At 41.1% G+C, this 19305-nt stretch overlaps 2 protein-coding genes across 12 annotated transcripts in view; one reads left to right on the top strand and one right to left on the bottom strand.

The window, feature by feature from the left end:
• Positions 1-6537, top strand: part of GAS2L3 (growth arrest specific 2 like 3) — a 33675-nt gene extending 27138 nt beyond the window's left edge. For both annotated transcript variants that reach the window (XM_056574611.1, XM_056574612.1), the window contains exons 7-10: positions 38-101; positions 248-383; positions 1662-1769; positions 3297-6537. In XM_056574611.1, the coding sequence (XP_056430586.1) occupies positions 38-101; positions 248-383; positions 1662-1769; positions 3297-4583 (1595 nt within the window). In that variant the 3' untranslated portion in view covers positions 4584-6537. The remainder of the gene's footprint in view (positions 1-37; positions 102-247; positions 384-1661; positions 1770-3296) is intronic.
• Positions 6538-12391: 5854 nt separating this feature from the next.
• Positions 12392-19305, bottom strand: part of LOC130369397 (uncharacterized) — a 158370-nt gene continuing 151456 nt past the window's right edge. For 6 of the 10 annotated variants that reach the window (XM_056574603.1, XM_056574600.1, XM_056574605.1 and 3 more), the window contains 2 exons: positions 17598-17731; positions 12392-14685 (listed from right to left, as the gene is read on the bottom strand). In XM_056574603.1, coding sequence (XP_056430578.1) covers positions 14399-14685; positions 17598-17731 — 421 coding nt within the window. In that variant the 3' untranslated portion in view covers positions 12392-14398. The remainder of the gene's footprint in view (positions 14686-17597; positions 17732-19305) is intronic. The other 4 variants (XM_056574606.1, XM_056574608.1, XM_056574609.1 and 1 more) reach the window with 1 other exon arrangement.

Below are 19305 nucleotides of genomic sequence, written 5' to 3'. Positions count from 1 at the left end.
CCACTTGTTTTAATTTGATGACCCATATGTTTTATAGTGCTCCATAAAGACCCCCGACAAGTGTGTCTTTGTCTCCTTGATGTGGGCCGAATTGTATCCAGGTATGTCATTTTATATTTTTCCAAATCTGTACTTTACCCAACCAACTCAAACTACACTTTACCTTTTTTTTTTTTACTTTTTAGTTAAACTTTTTTTTTTTTTTTTTTTTTGTGTAACAAATTTTCCATCTCTTAATATATAAAAGATATGGAGTGGAACCACCTGTCCTTGTAAAACTGGAAAAAGAGATTGAACTTGAAGAAACACTGTTAATGGAGTCTGGACCGCTAGCTCCCACTACTATTGAGAAATCCTGCTGTCACCATGAGCTTCATGAGGCTGTAAGATCCTTTCATACTACATATTCTGGCTTGGGCTAATAAGTAGTGACTTAACATGTCCTCATTATAAAATCCACCTTTTTTCCACACTTCTCAAATTTTCATAAGTTCGATTTCACAGGGAGCCCTAACTCTCTTTCAAGCTCAACATTTGTCAGCTTCTCACTTTGGCAGGTTGCCATTGAACACTTGCAACATACTGTCTATCATTCCTGCATTACTATCATTAAAAAATAAAAAACTTATGACATATCACGCAGAAATGTCAAAAGTTTTGATTGGTTGGGGTCTCTGTGATGAGACCCTGCTGACTTCTTGATATAGCCAGAAAACTTATAATGGAGCCCATCACTTTCAATGAGAAAGACTTAGAGAGAGTGAGGTATGCTGCCGTGTAATTCTCCTGATTAAAGGAGTACTCAACTGAAAAACATTTTTATTTCAATCAACTGGTGCCAGAAAGGTAACCAGATTTGTAAATTACTTCTATTTAAAAATCGTAATCCTTCCAGGATTAATCACCTGTTGTATTCTCCACAGGAAATGTTTTCTTTTTGAATTTCCTTCCTTTCTGTCTGACCACAGTGCTCTCTGCTGACACCTCTGTCCATTTTAGGAACTGTCCAGAGTACAAGCAAAATCACCATAGCAAACCTATCCTGCTCTGGGCAGTTCCTAAAATGGACAGAGGTGTCAGCAGAGAGCACTGTGGTCACATAGAAAGAAAATTCAAAAAGAAAAGAACTTCCTGTGGAGAATACAACAGCTGATAAGTCCTGGAAGGATTAAGATTTTTAAATAGAAATAATTGACAAATCGTTTAACTCTCTGGCACCAGTTGATTTAAAAAAAAAAAAAAAAAAAAAAAAAAAAAGTTTTCCAGTGGAGTACCCCTTTAAATCTAGAGATTGATGGGGGTCTCTGCTCTGCTACCCCAACTGAACAAAACTGTTCACATGTCTGTGACAGATGTCGGTTAAGTAACACTTTAAGCTTCTTCTTTTTTATCCTATAAGTGATATGATTGTCAAAAAGAAATCTGAAAGGGCTTTGGGGATTATAAAAGGATTTTGTGGGAATCTGTTAGATATGGGTTTAGTAAGCATTTGAATATTCATTATATTAAAAATACCTTGGGGGCAGCCTTTACAATTCCCCCTGCATGTATTTTGCAGCTAATCAAACATTTGTCCACTAGTAGTCATAAATATTTTTATTATAATTTTTGTCTTTGTGTTAATCGACTTTATGTAGTAATATGTTGTATTCACTTCACAGGTAACCCACATTGCTCAAGATCCCCCTTGCAACTGCTCACACAGGTTCTCTATTGAATACTTATCAGAGGGCCGCTATCGGTTAGGGGATAAAATTCTATTCATAAGGGTAAGTGCAAGGAATTTAAAATGTGGTTTTGTGTTCTTGGAACAAACAAGTAGTGTTGCTGCTACAATTTGTTCTTTAAAATTCCATTTCAAAGCAATTACACAACATTTTAATATATCTGCCTTGAATCTGCATTGGAGCCATTGCTTTGCATTAATAATGAGAGAACCATTAAAGGGTCGGAAAGTACAAAGAATTTCCCACATGCTAATATCCATTTGGATTTAGCGCCTAGGAGTAAATAATCTGCATCCATAAGGCATTAATTTATAAGACTTACATATTACACTATCATCAGTGCTGAGTTATTCCAGATATATCAGATGGTAATTTAGAAAACCGCATAAAGTATTTTCCCAGCATGCATATGCACCTATTGTTTGTTTCTATTCCATGAATTGCTGAAACGACTGACTGCAGTTTCCTGGAGGAAGCATCTGTGTCTGTAACCCAATCTTACTATGCAGTATTTAAAGGAAACTGTAAAGTGAATGGAGTTTTCAAGGTTTCTAAAAAGGAAGTAATGATGAAAGCTTCCATAATATACTGATCTTACAAAAAGTAAATTAGAATGACGTTGTTTTCATCAGCAGTTGTCATAAAGGGTTATGCTTTACAAGGGCTGTGCAGTCAGCTGTGAATAACTCCTAAGAATCCTCTCAGGCAGCATGGGCTCTCTACTAAGCTAGACTCAAGGATGATTGCTTTTACCTACACTGATCTACTGTAACAGACTTAGCTATGAGAAGTAAAGGGTCACTGTGGCTTCAGCTCCTGAATTGTAACAATATTCCCATTAGCTGACCACAATCTGAGATTGCATGTTTCAGTTCTTCACCAGCCAAAAGTGCTCTTTTAAGACTTTAATTTGCTGATGTCTTTTCGAGGGTAAGTACAAGTAAAGTGACATTTACACCCATACTAAACCTTCTGAAAATCTGTATGCTGACACAGAGCTAAAATGTTATGCACTTCATTTAACACAGTCAAAGACGGTCTGTTCCCTTGTGATTGTGCCCTGCGATAGGAAAATCCCATTGGAAAAAAGCCACACATAGAACACGTTGCTGTGGCCTCATTCTGTCCAGCTACAGGCACTAGGAGAAACACAGATGCGTTCTGACTCCTATCACTATGGTTTCTTTGTAAGCGTTTACAAAGAACAAATTTATAACTGGCATATTATATAAATGAAAAAATATGTTACATGGTAAAACTTAATTGCCAATCAAGCATTGTATTTTTTACTTATACCTAGAGTGTGTGTGTGTTTGTATGTATGTAAATAAATGTGATATGTGAACCTTTTATTGTACTAATATGTCCAAGAGGGACAATTCAAAACTACAAGAATTAATATCTGAAACCTAGTGATTATTAAAGTTATTCCCAGCTTATAAAATGATGGCAAATTGTTAGTAATGCCTTCTTTTTGTGGTTGGCTGAGGACTGAGCTCTGTAACCCCTTTTGTAATGATGATTCATGCAAAGTAATCAATATATTGTATTTGTATTTTTTTTTTCCAGATGCTACATGGGAAGCATGTAATGGTTAGAGTAGGTGGAGGATGGGACACTCTTCAAGGTTTTTTGTTAAAATTTGATCCTTGCAGAGTTTTGCAGTTTACAACTTTGGAGCAAAAGATTTTACAATTCCAGAAGGGGGTGCAATGTGACAGTGTGTCAACCTCCTCAAGTAAATCTGTACAGCCTCCAGTAATGAACCCTTTATCTGCAATCAGTGTTTCACAAAAAACAGCATCTACCCCGCCCCCGCAAGTAACTCCTTCCAGTGTTAATCCTAAAAGTCAAAAATCTCCAATGCAGACTACTCACAAGGGAACCAAGAATACACCAGCCACATCAATACATCCCAAAATCCAAGTCATGCCAAGAAAGGGGTCTCCTTTACTTCCTGAGCCACAGAAGAAGGTAGCAAAGAAATCAAATTCTCCACCACATGCTTCTGCTGCGAGGCCTGAAACCAAAGGTTCACAGAAAAACCTTACTTCACCTAGTAATGTTGGGAAGCCTAATGGTTTACTTTCTACTAAAGCAGCTCAGAATGATAAAGACATTACGCAGTGTGGGAGTATGAACCAGAGGATACAGACACCTAGAATTTCTCCCACATCAACGGCCCATCATATAACCAAATCTAAAGGTATGTCTAACCTCCAGGCAAAGCCAGTAAAAGTGACAAGTTCTTGTAAACCAGGTATTACAACATCGACTAAAGCGGACCCATCTAAGAGGACTGAGGTTATAAAGCAGAACTGCAAAAGCACGACCAATCAGAAGTCTGCTCCAGTCATACCGTCTTCCAGAGATATAAAGGTTAGTAAAAAGGCAGACCTGCCCAAAAACAATCTCCTGGAGAGAAAGCCCTTTGTGGTATCATCTCGTGTGCCTGACAAAATGACTGTTTTTCCTTATCATTCTCAACCTTTACCTAAACAGCCAATTGCAGGTGCTGTCCAGTCAAATGTGGTCAGCAGGAACACTACCAAACCAGTCCAATCTGCCAGAAATGGCACTAGTAAGACTGTATCTGATAAGACTACTCCTTCCGGACGCACCCCTCTCTCTGTAGTTAAACTTCCACAATCTGCACCCAAAACTCAGCCTGCACTAAAGACAAAATCAACAAAAACACAGCCTGTAAGCAGCACCATGAATAAAGATAAAGCACCTACTGCATCTGATCAACTAGGTTTAAAGGTAAAACTGTCTCGCCGGGCTGCTCCTGATCTCATGAAAGATAAACTGGTTAAGGACAAGGAAGACCACCTTACTAGGTCAAAAAAGAAGTGAAATAAAACACCTTTCCTTGTCAATGACAACCATTCATTCACCATGTTAGGTGTAAGTGAACAAGTATTTCCCAGTGAATTCATGTGGTTTTTACTGTAGGAATTCAATATTCTGTTTTTATTTTCCTTTTAAAGCCATACATATAAAGCCAAGTACAATCATAAAGTTCTATCTCTAATAACACTATGCCTAAAACACATATACTGATGTGTTGCAATATTGTTTACTACTATTAACCAGGAAAATATGTACATGCCAACTGTGCTCAATATGGATACTCCTGCTGGCGGGAAGCCATATCATTCAAGAAACTTTTATACCAAATGCCGCCTTATGGAGATAGTAGTAATATTTGTGCCTTGCTAGTAGGTTTTAAAGTAATGTGTATATTGTTAAATTCCAAATGGAGGTTTTCATTCACAAAACACTTGAGTGCATTTACAACTTTTTTTAAAAGTTACATTTTTATTTTTGTTCTGTGGGCGAATGTACATAGGCCTATTTTTTTCATTAAAATTTTTTCTCTTCCTTGAGTTGTGCGTTGGCATCGCTATTTGCCAAGCCATAGCATTTTACTCATCACCACCTTTTTTTTTTTATTTTTGGCTAGACGAGAAGGGTGATGTGGTCCTTAAATCAGTTTCCCTTCCCTTTTGTTTGATGCACACATTCATACAGTAAAGAAACCAAAACAGGTAGCTTTTGGTTCTCCGCAAATCAAGCTGAGGTCTGAGATGGGTTAATTCACCACCCATAGGGAGAAGGAGATCCGGTCTTCCACTATAGATGACTAGCAAAGCTTATTTGTTGCAGAATTTTTGAGGAATATTTGGTGAAGGAAGCCCATAAAATGTGTGTAAACGTGGGACTAATACAATCCTGACAGTAACATTACATTCACGTTACACTGCATATTTGATGACTGAAAGGCTATGTTCACACAATGGAATTTCCATGCAGAATTCCTCATTGGAATTTCACACAGATTCCACGGCAGCAGAATCCAATTGATTTTAATGGGATTCTGCTGTGCTGTTCACATAGCAGAAATGCCGGTGTCCACAGAAAGACTAGACGTGTAGAAATGCATTGCCGTCTATGAAGTCTTAGCACCGGCATGTCATCCAAAGCAGTCGGATTTGTTGTTGGCAACTGGTCAACTTTTCCTTTGCCAATAATTCCTACCTGTTTTTGCTTCCTTTTATGTTTTTAGAATCATGGTGATCATTTATGGCCCTCTCCACTATTTTACTCCTTAACTTTCTGGCCTCAGCTGTTACACCAGTCCTAGTATACAGGCTTATCTTGAAATATCCTTTTTTATTATATCTCTATTTAGGACACTTCAGATTTGTCTTTTTACCTAATAAGGTGACATTCTACTTTTTTTTTTAATTTTATTTGCCTTAACTATGGCTACTGAGATTACATTCAAGCTTATAAGAAAAGAAAAACCAACCTAACAGTGGTTAATGATCTAACCTTGTCATGTACATGACACGGGACATCCACTCATTAGGCAGGAAATTCGCAAGAGTCTTTAACAACCCTTTTAGTGCATGTTAGTGTTATTAAACCCTATGATGGGTGACAAAATGCTACTTCCATATGGAGTCCAGCTACTGCTATTCCATCTGGTGTCACTATAAATCATCAGAAATAAATGCTAATGTGGTATTGTATTGCAGGTCACATGTCTTGTGACTCTGAATATTAGAGGTAATTTGTAATGGAATGCCGTATACTGGTCATTTTGTAGTATCTTCCCCTTGTAATAAGAACCCTAAATATAACTTTTATTTTTTTATTTTCTTTTAAATGCACCTATGCAATTCTGTACTTAGGTAACATATAAAAGGTGCATGTTTTGGCACACAATTATGAATTTTTTTTATGCTACCTCTAGAGATGAGCGAACTTACAGTAAATTTGATTGGTCACGAACTTCTCGGCTCGGCAGTTGATGACTTATCCTGCATAAATTAGTTCAGCTTTCAGGTGCTCCGGTGGGCTGGAAAAGGTGGATACAGTCCTAGGAAAGAGTGTCCTAGGACTGTATCCACCTTTTCCAGCCCACGGGAGCACCTGAAAGCTGAACTCCTTTATGCAGGAAAAGTCATCAACTGCCGAGCCGAGAAGTTTGTGACGAATTGAATTTACTGTAAGTTCGCTCATCTCTAGCTACCTTGACAGGTTTAAAGTGTCTAGGAAGATGGGCAATATCAAAATTTTGGCATTCTTCATTTTGGAATGTTCATGCCATGCCTAATGAGACACACACTAAATAAATATTTGTGTTACATTGATTTATTTAGTGCAGTTTTTACCATTATTTAGTACGGGCATTGCACAGTGCTATTGGTCTAGTCCACATCTGAACCAGAGCCTAGGCTGGCCATGTAAACTGTTTGCTGTACGGGAGATATTGACAGTTAGAAATTGTCAGGTCAAGACAGAAAGAAAAATGCAATTTCTGTAATATTTGCCATAACCTGTACCATGGAAAATAGACATCACCTTTGGATGTACAGTTCCTGCCTTATCTGCTGAAATCCCTGTAGTTCCCATAAATATTGTTTAACACATCTGTGTTTCTACAGATAGTAAAATAATAGCATTGGATTGCATTGTTTTCCATGAGTTCTGCTGTTTGGTGGGATCTGTTGTCTAGCTAATGTCATTGGGTTCTGGCTAATTTTATTGGCCATTTGGTCTGGGATGAAGACTTCAAACTTCAGAACAACCTCATGAACTTTTTACTGGGGCTGATAAAACTCACTTTTGAGACCTGCTGCAATTGTGAGTTATAGACGGGTATAGTGCACACCAGAGCACTTTCCTCCTAGACTGGCATCTTGATCTGATTAATGTGGTCTATAGACTGCAATGGAGCACGAGTTGGATCAAACCGCCAGCTTGAGAATGAAGTGTGCTTCACCAGACAATACCTCATGATCGCAGTAGTTCTCAGGAGTGTGACCTAGTGTGATCTAAACTTTTGGCATGTCTGGATGACAGGTCAAAAATTTTACTAAATGACACTGATGCTTTAAATAGTTTACACTGTATATTACATGACTGTAACCCTTATATAAGCAGCCTTGGTGTAAAGGGGTTATCTGGGCATACAAGATATGGTGTAGAACTGTGGTGCTTTCAAGATAGAAAATAAATAAATACTCTCCTTAGAATAGCAGCTGCAGGTGAGTATGGTTTCCTTTTTATCATGAAAGCACTCGGGCTCCACTTTATACCCCTTTATGTTGATGAAAACTGTATATAACTATTTTGAGAAGTACCTGCTCTGACTTTTTATGTTTGTTTTTGTAATGGAAACCAAAATTCAGATGCTGAGTTTACATGGTGGGGGTTTGCTAAAAACAAGAACTTTTATAACTTTAAATATGTCCTTCAGAACAATTTTTGAAAGACTGACACTGCCGTTATTTTTAGACAGGACATCCATAGTAACTTGGTAGTTAGAAGTTACTTATTTTGCAATCCTCCGCAAGAATGTTTGTTTTATTTAGAAAGTGCCTAGAATCTGCTATTTATGTGCGTTATGTATTGGGATTGCAGGATATAGTAAATAGAAATAATGTGCTTACATTAGAAATAGATCTGCTTAACAATATCTGTTTAACATGTGTGAATTTGCTCTGGATTTGTAGAAAATCTTCCCAATAACTGTTATAGTGAAGTTAAAATACACATGTGGGAAGATACCCTGACTGATTCCTTGAATTCTTAGACAAATTATAAACCCACATATCTCAGGAGCGGAAGGGCGTATCAACAAACCGTAGGAAGTGTTTGATCAGGGCACCCAAAGCTATTTAATGATAATGTAATCATTTTTGGGTTTGGCCACAGGTCCTCTTTAAGCTTTGTTACAGTAAAGCTATGTTTTTGGGTACTTCAGGTTTCCTTATATTTGCACATGCTATCTTTTCTGATAGTAGATGCCTGTTTGCTGCCTCTGGGAAACAGGGTGATTATGTAGCTAGGGGCAATGTCTATAGCGTCACAGATATAAACATGCTTTAGCAGCTGTTAAAGGGTTACTCCAGGGAACTAAACCCACTGCCCATCCTTTCCCTCACCAACATTTTATTTTTCTAAATATGATTCATTTGCTATATAGAGCAGTTTCCCTCTTTCAGCTGTCACTAACATGCAGGGAGTGAGAGCAAGACATCATAATCTGATCCATCTTGTCTTTGTGCAAACCCCTCAGTGAGAGTAGCCCCCACCCTCCTGGAAGACAAACACCATGTGATTTCTGTATTCACAGCCATACCTCCTCCTCCCTCACCCTGTGTGAGGAGCTTGCAGGCAGAGAAGCCCAGTCTACGCAACACAACACTGCTCTTTTCCTGCTGTAGATCTTATCACTGACTGCTGCCATTCAGAGAATAACATGATTTATTGCTGGGGGAAGGATAGTTCAAAAGAAAAAACATGTACAGTGTGTGTGCTGCTGCCAACAACACAGCATGCACACAGAGCAATTGGCTGACAGCCATTACACAGCCGCACTGACTGCTTGGAGTTGTAGTCTGGGTTGCAAGCAAGGAAAAATCGAGGTGGTTCGCCACTGGGATCCCTGGGATCTCGGGGTTGGCACCCCAGTCATCTAGTTCACGAAGTGTACTCTGTACTGTATGAAAGGAGACCACAGCGGTCACGCCCCCTCCATTCAGGTCTATGGGAGAATGTGTGACGGCTATGTACTAGCCATAATGTCCCCTCCCATAGACATGAATGGAGTGGGCGTGGCATGACGTCAGGAACACGGAACCTCCAAGCTTTTGTGTTCATGAACACCACGGCGCTGGGCTAGAGCGAGCTGGGGGGCCCCAGCAGCTGGACCCACAGCCATCAGACCTCTTATACTCTATCCTTTTGGATAGGGGGATAACAGGTCTTGCGGTGAAGTATCCATTTAATGCAGTGGCAGTTGTCCACCAAATTATGTGGATTTTAATATATTAAGCAAATACATAAAATGTGATCGCTGTGGTCTCCCGTTGAAATACACAGTTGTATATTTTTGCAGCATTTCCACAGAAAAATTCTAAAACAATGAAAGAAGCAAGCTGATTGGTTGCTATGGGCAACTTTGCCTGTGCACAGGTTTTGATAAATCTCCCCTTATGTTTTTTATATGTAAAATACATTTTTAATCTGTTTTACTGTGCTCACTCTTCTGGCAAATCTCCTGGAGGCTGGGGGTATATTTTTTCAGGACCATGACAAACTTGCTCCTTTCCTCCCTACTACCTCTCCCTTGTCATGAGGTCTGCACATTTTTTATTTTTTACATTTGCAAAGCTTTGTGCCTAAAGTACATGCATATAATTCTAATGCAGCCATGTGGAACCTATATAATTTAAATGCACAAGAAATGTTTTTAAAATGATCAAAGAGAAACTATTTTGCTTATAAATAATTTAGCACCTTGTATTTCTTGTCAGCGTGCATGGAAATGCTTCTGAAAAGACTGCAAGCTGTCTGGCTCTTTTCTGGATCTCACAGGGGTTAAGCTCTCACTGTTAAAAGCTGGATTAAACACTGCACTTAGAAGGACATAACCACACCCTCTCTTAGCAAACAGGAGCACATTTCTTGTTAGGACCAAAGAGACTAGGAAGCCAAATTATATATATTTTTTCAAATCAACTAGCTCCAGAAAGTTACAAATATTTGTAAATTACTTCTATTAAAAGATATTAATCCTACTAGTATTTATAAGCTACTGAAGTTGAGTTTTTCTTTTCTGTCTGACAAGTGTTCTCTGCTGACACCTCTCTGTCTACCTCAGTAACTGTCCAGAGTAGGAGTAAATCCCCATAGCAAACCTTTCCTGCTCTGGATAGTTCCTAAGACAGACAGATGTCAGCAGAGAGCACTGTGGGTCAAACGGAAAATAACTCAACTTCAGAAGCTGATAAGTACTGGTAGGATAAAATATATATATATTTTTTTTTACCGGAATACCCCTTTAACGACGCAGGACTTATATTTACGACCTGCGCTGGCTCCCGCGATTTAACGTGGGGCCACGCGGTGAACCCGCGTCATATCTGGTCGGTCCCAGCAGCCATCAACGGCCGGGACCTGCGGCTAATACAGAACATCACTGATCGCATCTGAAATGAAAGTGAAAGTATCCCAGCAGCTCAGACGGGCTGTTCGCGACCTGAACACCCTGAACAGCTTACAGGACACCGGGAGGATTTCTACCTGCCTTCTCTTTGTCCGATCGGCGAATGACTACTCCGTGCCAGAGATCCAGGCAGGAGCAGTCAAGTGCCGATAACACTGATCAATGGCATAATACATGCCAGTGATCAATGTAAAAGATCAGTGTGTGCAGTGTTATAGCCCCCTATGGGAGCTATAGTACTGCAAAAAAAAAGTGTTAATAAATGTGTTTTAACCCCTTCCCTAATAAAAAGTTTGAATCACCCCCTTTTTCCCATTAAAAAAAAACTAAATAAAAATAAACATATGTGGTATTGCTGCATGCGTAAAATGTCTGAACTATAAAAATATATCATTAATTAAACATTGCAAAGTAGAATTGGTGGTGCAAAAAATAAGCCATAATATGGATTTTTAGGTGGAAAATTGAAAGGGTTATGATTTTTTAAAAATGAGGAAAAAACGAAAATGCAAAAACTGAAAAACGCTGAGTCCTTAAGGGGTTAAGAGACAGAAGCCCCTAGTGGCCTTTTTTTTTTTTTTTTTTTCTATTAACATCTTAAGGACCGACCCATTTTTTACCTTAAATGGGCACTGTCATGAAATAAAAAAATTGATATGTTGTAGTACTTAAGTACTACAACATATCTCTAATATAGTTTAATTAAAAAAAGTGATTTTAAACCAGTTTAAAATCACTTTTAAATTCGGCCACTAGGGGTCGCCCTCCTAGTGGCCGAATGCATTCGGCAGTGACGTCACTACAGAATTTCGTCTCATTTGAGCCTGGCAAATGAGTCGAAATTCCAGTCACTGCGGTGCTCACTCCCGCCTGTCAATCAAACAGGCGAGAGCGAGCACAGTGAAATCCAGGGCTGCGCATTGGCTCCCTGGACTCTCACACTGGCCGCCTCCCTGCTGCATATTCTCCCTGCAGCAGGGAGGCACATGGCTCTTACCTCTGCTTACAGCCCCGGCTCCAGGGGGATACGCTGCCTCCTCACTGCTCCTTGCAGCTGTGTCCTGTCATTGCCGGGGGGAGCACGTTATATGGAGCAACAAGTGTATGCCCGGCTTCCTGTCATGCTCCTACACTCTGGTAACTCTCTCTATGGTTCTGGAGGACTTTCAATCCTCCAGAAACAGAGACAGTTTCCAGAGTGTACGGGCATGACAGGAAGCCGGGCATACACTTGTTGCTTGCTACGGACCCCCGCTCATGGTCCGGCACAGGTGAGGGGGAGGGGGGGATGCGATATTGGTCGGGGGCTGGGTGTCTTCCAACACAGGGTGCCTCCAGTTGTTTCCCCACTACAACTCCCAGCATGCCCTGACAGCAAATAGATGTCAGGGCATGCTGGGAGTTGTGGTGGTGAAACAGCTGGAGGCACCCTGTCAGGAGAACTATGGGCGGAACTCGGCCCCCAGCAGGCATCAGTGACGTGGTGCCTGCTGGGGAAGTCTGCCTGGTAGTGAGCACACTACCAGGCAGACAAAATGGCATTTTTAAGATAATAAAAAAAAAAATAAAGGCAGGGAGGGGGTTAGGGATAGATGGGCAATAGGCAGGGACAGAAAAAAAAAAAAAGAGGATGGTGGGAGCTACCCTTTAATGACCAGGCTCTTTAAAAAAAAAAAAAAAATTGACATGTATCTCTTTAAATGGTAATAACTTTAGAACGCTTTTTCTGAGCAGAGCGATTCTGAGAGGTTTTTTTTCGTGACATATTGTACTTTATACAAGTGGTGCATTTTTGTTGACACATGAAGCATTTTTGTTTAAAACTTCTAAATATTGTGAAAAACTGGAAAATTTCTGCCTTTTTTTTTTTTTTTATGGTGTACACTGTGCAGTAAAAGTGATGTTATATTTATTCTGTGGGTCAGTACGATTATGGCGATACCCATTTTATATAGCTTTCTATGTTCTTCTTTTTCCTTTTCTGAGCAAAATTCTTTTTCTGCCATTCATTTTTCAACGGCCGTAACTTTTTATTTTTCGTCCGACGCCATTGAGTAATGGCTTATTTTTTGTGGGATGAGCTGTACTTTTTATTCGTATCATTTTTGTGCTGCGTGCTTCCTTTTGGTCTTTTTTTATTCCGCTATTTGTACCAAAATTGCCAAATTTACTTCTTTTTTTTTTTGTGTTCACCGTGTGGGATAATTTACATTTTAGTTATATAGTACACATCATTACGGACGTGGCAATACCTATTATGTATATGATTTGTGTTTTTGATCTTTTTTGGTGGGAGGGGGCATTTTTTTTATTTTTATTTTTTTACACTTCATACTTTTATTGAAGAACATTTTATTACATTTTTTACACTTTCTACGGGTTATACTATGCTGCAATACATTTGTACTGCAGCACAGTATAACCTGATGAGCTGCAGACACTACAGCCTGTGCTATCCAGCCTCTGGCTGGATCTCACAGGCTTCCGTAGCAGGCATACAGGAGGTCATGATCTGACCTCCTGCTGCTATAGCAACCAACAGCGACCCGTGATTGTATCGCGGCGGCGCCATTGGAGAACGTGGAGAGCACCCCCCCCCTGTCAACACCATAGATGCCCTGATCAAGATTGATCACAGCATCTATGGGGTTAATGCTGCTGGGACCAGTGCGATCGCCGCTCTGGCAGCTGCGGCGGGACTCCGGCTGTGGTTGACAGCCGGGTCCCGTCACCGATCTCCTGCGCTGCCCGCGGCAGTGCCGGAGATCGCTATGACGTATGCATACGTCCAATTGCGCGAACGTGTCGGATGATTGGACGTATGCATATGTCTTATAGCGGGAAGGGGTTAAAAGTAATTAGATTAAGAAAGTAAGAAATGTAAAAAAAAAAAAAAAAAAAAAAAATTCTAGCAAGTCATGACAGTAATGCTTTAACCATAGAAAGTTCTTTTTATCCCCATTTGCCAGGGTGTAAGTCATGTACTTTCCCCACATGTATCAAAGAGGTGCAGATTCTTCATAAATAGCACTTGGATGTAGATACCTTTTTTCAGTTTGGTCCACGCTGGTGTGAGTCCGCAATTTTACTGTTCGATCATTGTCCACTGCAAAAATCTAACCATTTCACACTACATTCAAGCTGTTTCCTTGGATGAGTCTAAATTTGCGAATTTTCAACCCTAAATAAAAGTTAAACCAATGATAAATCCCTCACTCCTCTAAATGTTTAATATGGTGTTCCCCCTGATAAAGTGATGCTCTACAGTCTACTCAGTTGTATGTGTTTTATTGTAATTGATCTCTGTATATTATTGTACCATATTTTCAGGTCTCTTCTCTCTCCTGCCAAGATTTGTTAAATATTATTGTATTTTAAATGTGTTCAACTTTATGTAATATAAATGTCCTACAATGAATGTTTGTTTCCTATAATGTTTGGAAATAGAAAACTGCACTTTAATAAACACTGTTTGGGGAAAAAATGTGTGTTAATACATACGGAGTAAAGATGACTAAAAAAAAACAAACAAATGAAGACTGTAGAGGTGATGTAATGTTTCCTTATTTTTCTCCATTAGAACAGGAAATCAATGTGACCTCTTTACCTAGTCACAGTTAGTCATTGGACAGAGTGGAGTAATATACTACTTTAGCTTCAATGTGTTTTTCCTGGTATAAAACTGTAGGAAAGGAATGTAGTGAAAGTTTCCATCCTGATTGAAATCACATGCCTGGCACAAGATATCAAATTCAGTTGGGCCAACATTAATTTGTAGTGTCAGAAAGATGGAACAGATCTCTGAAAAGGAGACTTGGCCTGTGCCTCTTGGGTCTCTACTTCTCAAAATGGACTTTATTTCTTTCCAGTACTTGATAATGTCATTGGCGATTCTGAGCTGGATCGTTTCCACTGGCCTCTCTCTTCTGTCTCCTACAGAATTATGGAGAAACACAAACTGAAGTAGGAAGTATATTATGGATGACCCCTTTTGGTATATTAAAGGTAGCTGCAGTGAAAGGGAAATGGGATAAAAAAAAAAGTATTTACACTATTTTCTGGCGTATAAGACGACCCCCAACTTTTACAGTTAAAATATAGAGTTTGGGATATACCTGTCGTATAAGACTACCCCCCTCTATCGCGATATGGTACCTTACCATAGTTCCCCCACACTAGGAAGGCAGTATAGTTCCCCCCACATTAGGTTGGCAGTATAGTTAACATTAGGGGGGGGGGGGGGTGCAGCTACCTTTTGGATAAGAGGTACATTTTTCAGTGGCGTGTGACGTCACGCTCCGCCCCTCAATGCTGTTATGCCACCTCCCATAGGCTTGCATTGAGGGGCAGAGCGTGATGTCACAAGGGGGCGGAGGCGTGACGTCACATGCCGCCGGCCCTGTGGTCGCCGGTAATCGGACCCGGAGCGAACATGCTTTTGGTTCTGGGATAAGATGTCTAAGTCCCGGAGTACCCCTTTTAAAGAATATTACAATATTACAGTAAGCGTGGGATTTTCACAAATAACATACCGTATATACTCGAGTATAAGCAGCGTTTTTCAGCACTATTTTTCGTGATGAAAACACCCCCCTCGGCTTATACTTGAATGAACTCTCCGCCCTCAGTGGTCTTCAACCTGCGGACCTCCAGAGGTTTCAAAACTACAACTCCCAGCATGCCCGGCCATCTGCGGCCTTAGTCATCATCCAGCCCCCCCTTTTGTTTTTGTACTCACCTCCCCAACGTCTCTGTGCGTCATCGTCAAGGCAACGTCACTATTCCGGGGCTGAAGCGCGGAGAAGAGGCGCCCCCCCCCCCCCCCCTGGTGAAGATGGATAGCCCGGAACGACTATCCCTCCCCACCAAACGGTCCCTGCAGCACAGATTGCCCGGACCAGCTCACCCTAACTTCACGCCGAGGGGAGGTGAGTACAAAACTAAAGGGGGTGGTGGGGTGGTGGGGTGAGGGTGTCTGGACGATGGAGGCCGCAGTGGTCTTCAACCTTCGGACCTCCAGATGTTTCAAAACAACAACTCCCAGCATGCCCGGACAGCCATCGGCTGTCTGGGCATGCTGGGAGTTGTTGTTTTGAAACATCTGGAGGTCCGAAGGTTGAAGACCACTGTTCAGACATTGACAGGCGGTGATGATGAAGGGGGTGTGGGATGGTGACAGGTGGTGATGATGAAGGGGGGGGGGGATGATAGGGGGACAGGCGGTGATGATTAAGGGGGGGGTTGTGGCATGATGACAGGCGGTGATGAGGGGGGGGGGGGGTGGGATAATGGGGATGATGATGAAGGGGGTGTGTGGGATAATAACGGGGATGATGACAGGTGGTGATGAAGGGGGGGATGATGACAGGTGGTGATGAAGGCATGATGACAGGGTAATGGTGAAGGGGGGGATGATGACAGGGGGTGATGATGAAGGGGTGGGGGTGGGATGATAACGGGGATGATAATGAAGGGGGTGTGTGGGATAACGGGGATGATGACAGGGTAATAGTGAAGGGGGGGCGGATGATGACAGGTGGTGATGAAGGGAGGGCATGATGACAGGGTAATAGTGAAGGGGGGGAAGATGACAGGGGGGGATGATGGCAGGTGATGATGATGAGGGTCTTAATGACAGGGATCTGGATGATGACATGGGGGGTATGATTTATTTCCCAACCTAGGCTTATAGTCGAGTCAATAACTTTTCCTGGGTTTTTAGGGTGAAATTAGGGGCCTCTGCTTATATTCGGGTCAGCTTATACTCTAGTATATACGGTAAGTACAGTACAGCTTTAATGCATACCTTTTGTATCTTTTATACTTTATAGACTATAGAAGAAAAAAAGAGCCTGTGTTTGGTCACATTTTGCAGTCATGTCTTACTTCATCTGACCACGTATTGTTTGTAGGTTAGCAAGAAGTAGGGGGCAGATAGAAGGGAGTTATATGTAAGACTTATTTTTTTTTTTTTTTTACTTACGCGGGAACTAGGGCAGCACAACATATCACGATTGCATCGCTATATTGGCCATTTGCAATGTGTCGATATGGCTCCCCAGGAAAATTTTTGATCACCTGGTAGGCTTAGCACCATATCGCGCACGTATGCAGGATCTGGAACTAATACACTATCGAAATTCAAATGGTAAGTCTGTGTTTCCCAACCAGGGTGCCTCCAGCTGTTGAAAAACTACAACTCCCAGCATGCCTGGACAGCCTTTGGCTGGGAGTTGTAGATTTGCAACAGCTGGAGGCACCCTGGTTGAAAATGTGTTCTAAGTAATAAGGACAATCAGGGGAAAAAAACCTGATGCTTCCCTAGCCCTGGTCCACGTAGGTCTGTAGCAGATCCCGTTCTCCTTCCTGTGGTCCCAGTATCTTCTCTGCTCTCGAAAACCAGCTGGTTTTAGGACCTTTTCTTGTTCAGCCAGTCAGTGGCCGCAGCGGTGTCATGAGTCAGGCCAGTGATTGGCTGAGCAGGAAGGTCCTGTAAGTCCCATAAGACAGACTGCATGGAAGAGAGCGGGATCTGCGGCAGACCTAAATTGGGATCAGGGCTAGGTTAGCATCAGTTTTTTTTTTTTTTTGTTGTTCCTCCGTATCCCTGCACAACATTGGACATGTGACATTGGGGCGTTGGGGCGTGTTGTGTTAAAAGGGGTTGTAGATATGAAATTGGGTGATTTAACTATTTGTTATATCGCAATCTCATATTGGAATAAAAATGTTTACCTCTATAATGGCAATTGCACATTTTCCCCAAAGCGTGCAGTTGTAGCTGCAGAGACACGCATTGCCTATTGGTTCATTACAGTTTGGTTCTATTCATAAACACATCTTACCCAGATCCTTCGGTCTTCTCATAATTGCAAAATATGAAAGAAGCTTCTGCAAGGAGATTGATTCTACAGGGTAAGTTATTGGTAGGCTGTACCACAGGGTTTCCAGTTCTTCAGGAAGCAGAACACAGTTCATTCTGCAAAACACAATGCAACAGTGACCTCTAGTGGTAGAATGACAGTCTACACATCTATTTTACATATCTAAATTCGTATTTTTATTCTATTTAATGACCAGTTTATTATTTCCCTTAAGTCTTTAAAACTTACAGGCCATAGGAGACATTACTGAGGCCATGGTCATATGCTTCTATAGGGGGAATTTTAGCAGTGGGTTTTGTGTAAGTTTTGGCAAAATATTGTTGTAAAAAATAGTTGCTAATTTTTCTGGTGAAAACATTAATAAAAGTTCCCCTATGATAATAAAAGGGGTTTCTTGGGACTTTTTGTACAGTAGCCTGAGCCATTAATCGCTGATCAATGCTCCCTTACTATACAGTGATGCCTCAACATACAATAGTTTCCACATACAATGTTTTTTCCTGGACCATTGTAACTTGAAACCAGACTCAACATACAATGCTACAGACAGTCCAGATCTGTGAGACATGTCACAACTGGAGGAACTGACCAATCAGAATTGGCATTTTACTGGTAAATCACCTCTATTACTGAAGTACAAGCACTGACTGGCTGTCTGGTAGCGCCCCCTACAGTACAGGGAGGAACTACAAGTTCTGTACTACTCCTTACCTGTGCCAGGGTTAGCTGCTCCTTTCGACACCAAGTAAGGGTGGCTCCATTTGGGGCACTGTGTGTACTGTATAGGACCCTGAAGAAGCTCCTGTCCTCTACATAAACCATTGTTTCCCAACCAGGGTGCCTCCAGCTGTTGCAAAGCTACAACTCCCAGCATGCCCGGACAGCCAACGGCTGTCCGGGCATGCTGGGAGTTGTAGTTTTGCAACAGCTGGAGGCACCGTGGTTGGGAAACACTGACATAGACAGTGATTACAGCTTCCAGCAGCTCTTTATTACTTTTATATGTAAGGACTTGCTTTATCTGTATTAGTTTTCTACTTATTTTTCTTTAATCCTCACTTTTTCCTATTTTTTTGGATGACATTTTGGAGGCTTCAGAACCAATTACCAGGTTTCCATAGAGTTATGGTCTCAACATACAATGGTCGTCCCAGAACCAATTAATATTGTAACTTGAGGGACCACTGTACTGTGTGCAGCCAGAAGCCCTGTGCCATTCAATGTATAGTAACCAGCGCAGCGCCTATTGAAATAAAGGTCAGCCAAGCTGCAGTTACCCAGCTCTATACGATGAACGGCACAAGGGTTCTGGTCCCATTTGCTAAATCATGCAGGGAGGCAAACAGCTGATCCGTGAAGGTGCTGGGTATCTGCACACCTCTGTTCAGAGATTGATGGCTTTAAAATCAAAAAGTCCTGGACTCTTGCTTCAAATACTTTCACTTCAGATAAACTTGGCATGGGGGAGGTAAAAGCATCCTATAATATAAAGTGACAGCACTTGCGTCTACATTCTGGGGAAGCCCTGACCAAGTTTCAAGGACCTGTTGTTGGGAAACACAATGGCCCTAATTTACCAAGAATAGAGTTGTTTTATTTTTGTTTTTTTATATTTGTTTTTTTTACTTATTTGTCCCCTTTTCCCGTTCTTTGGTTGCAAAAATCTGGT

Source organism: Hyla sarda, chromosome 4 (genome assembly GCF_029499605.1).
Source record: "Hyla sarda isolate aHylSar1 chromosome 4, aHylSar1.hap1, whole genome shotgun sequence".
NCBI lineage: Eukaryota > Metazoa > Chordata > Amphibia > Anura > Hylidae > Hyla > Hyla sarda.
The sequence above is the reverse complement of the archived record's forward strand: the minus strand, read 5'-3'. Positions and strand labels throughout refer to the sequence as shown.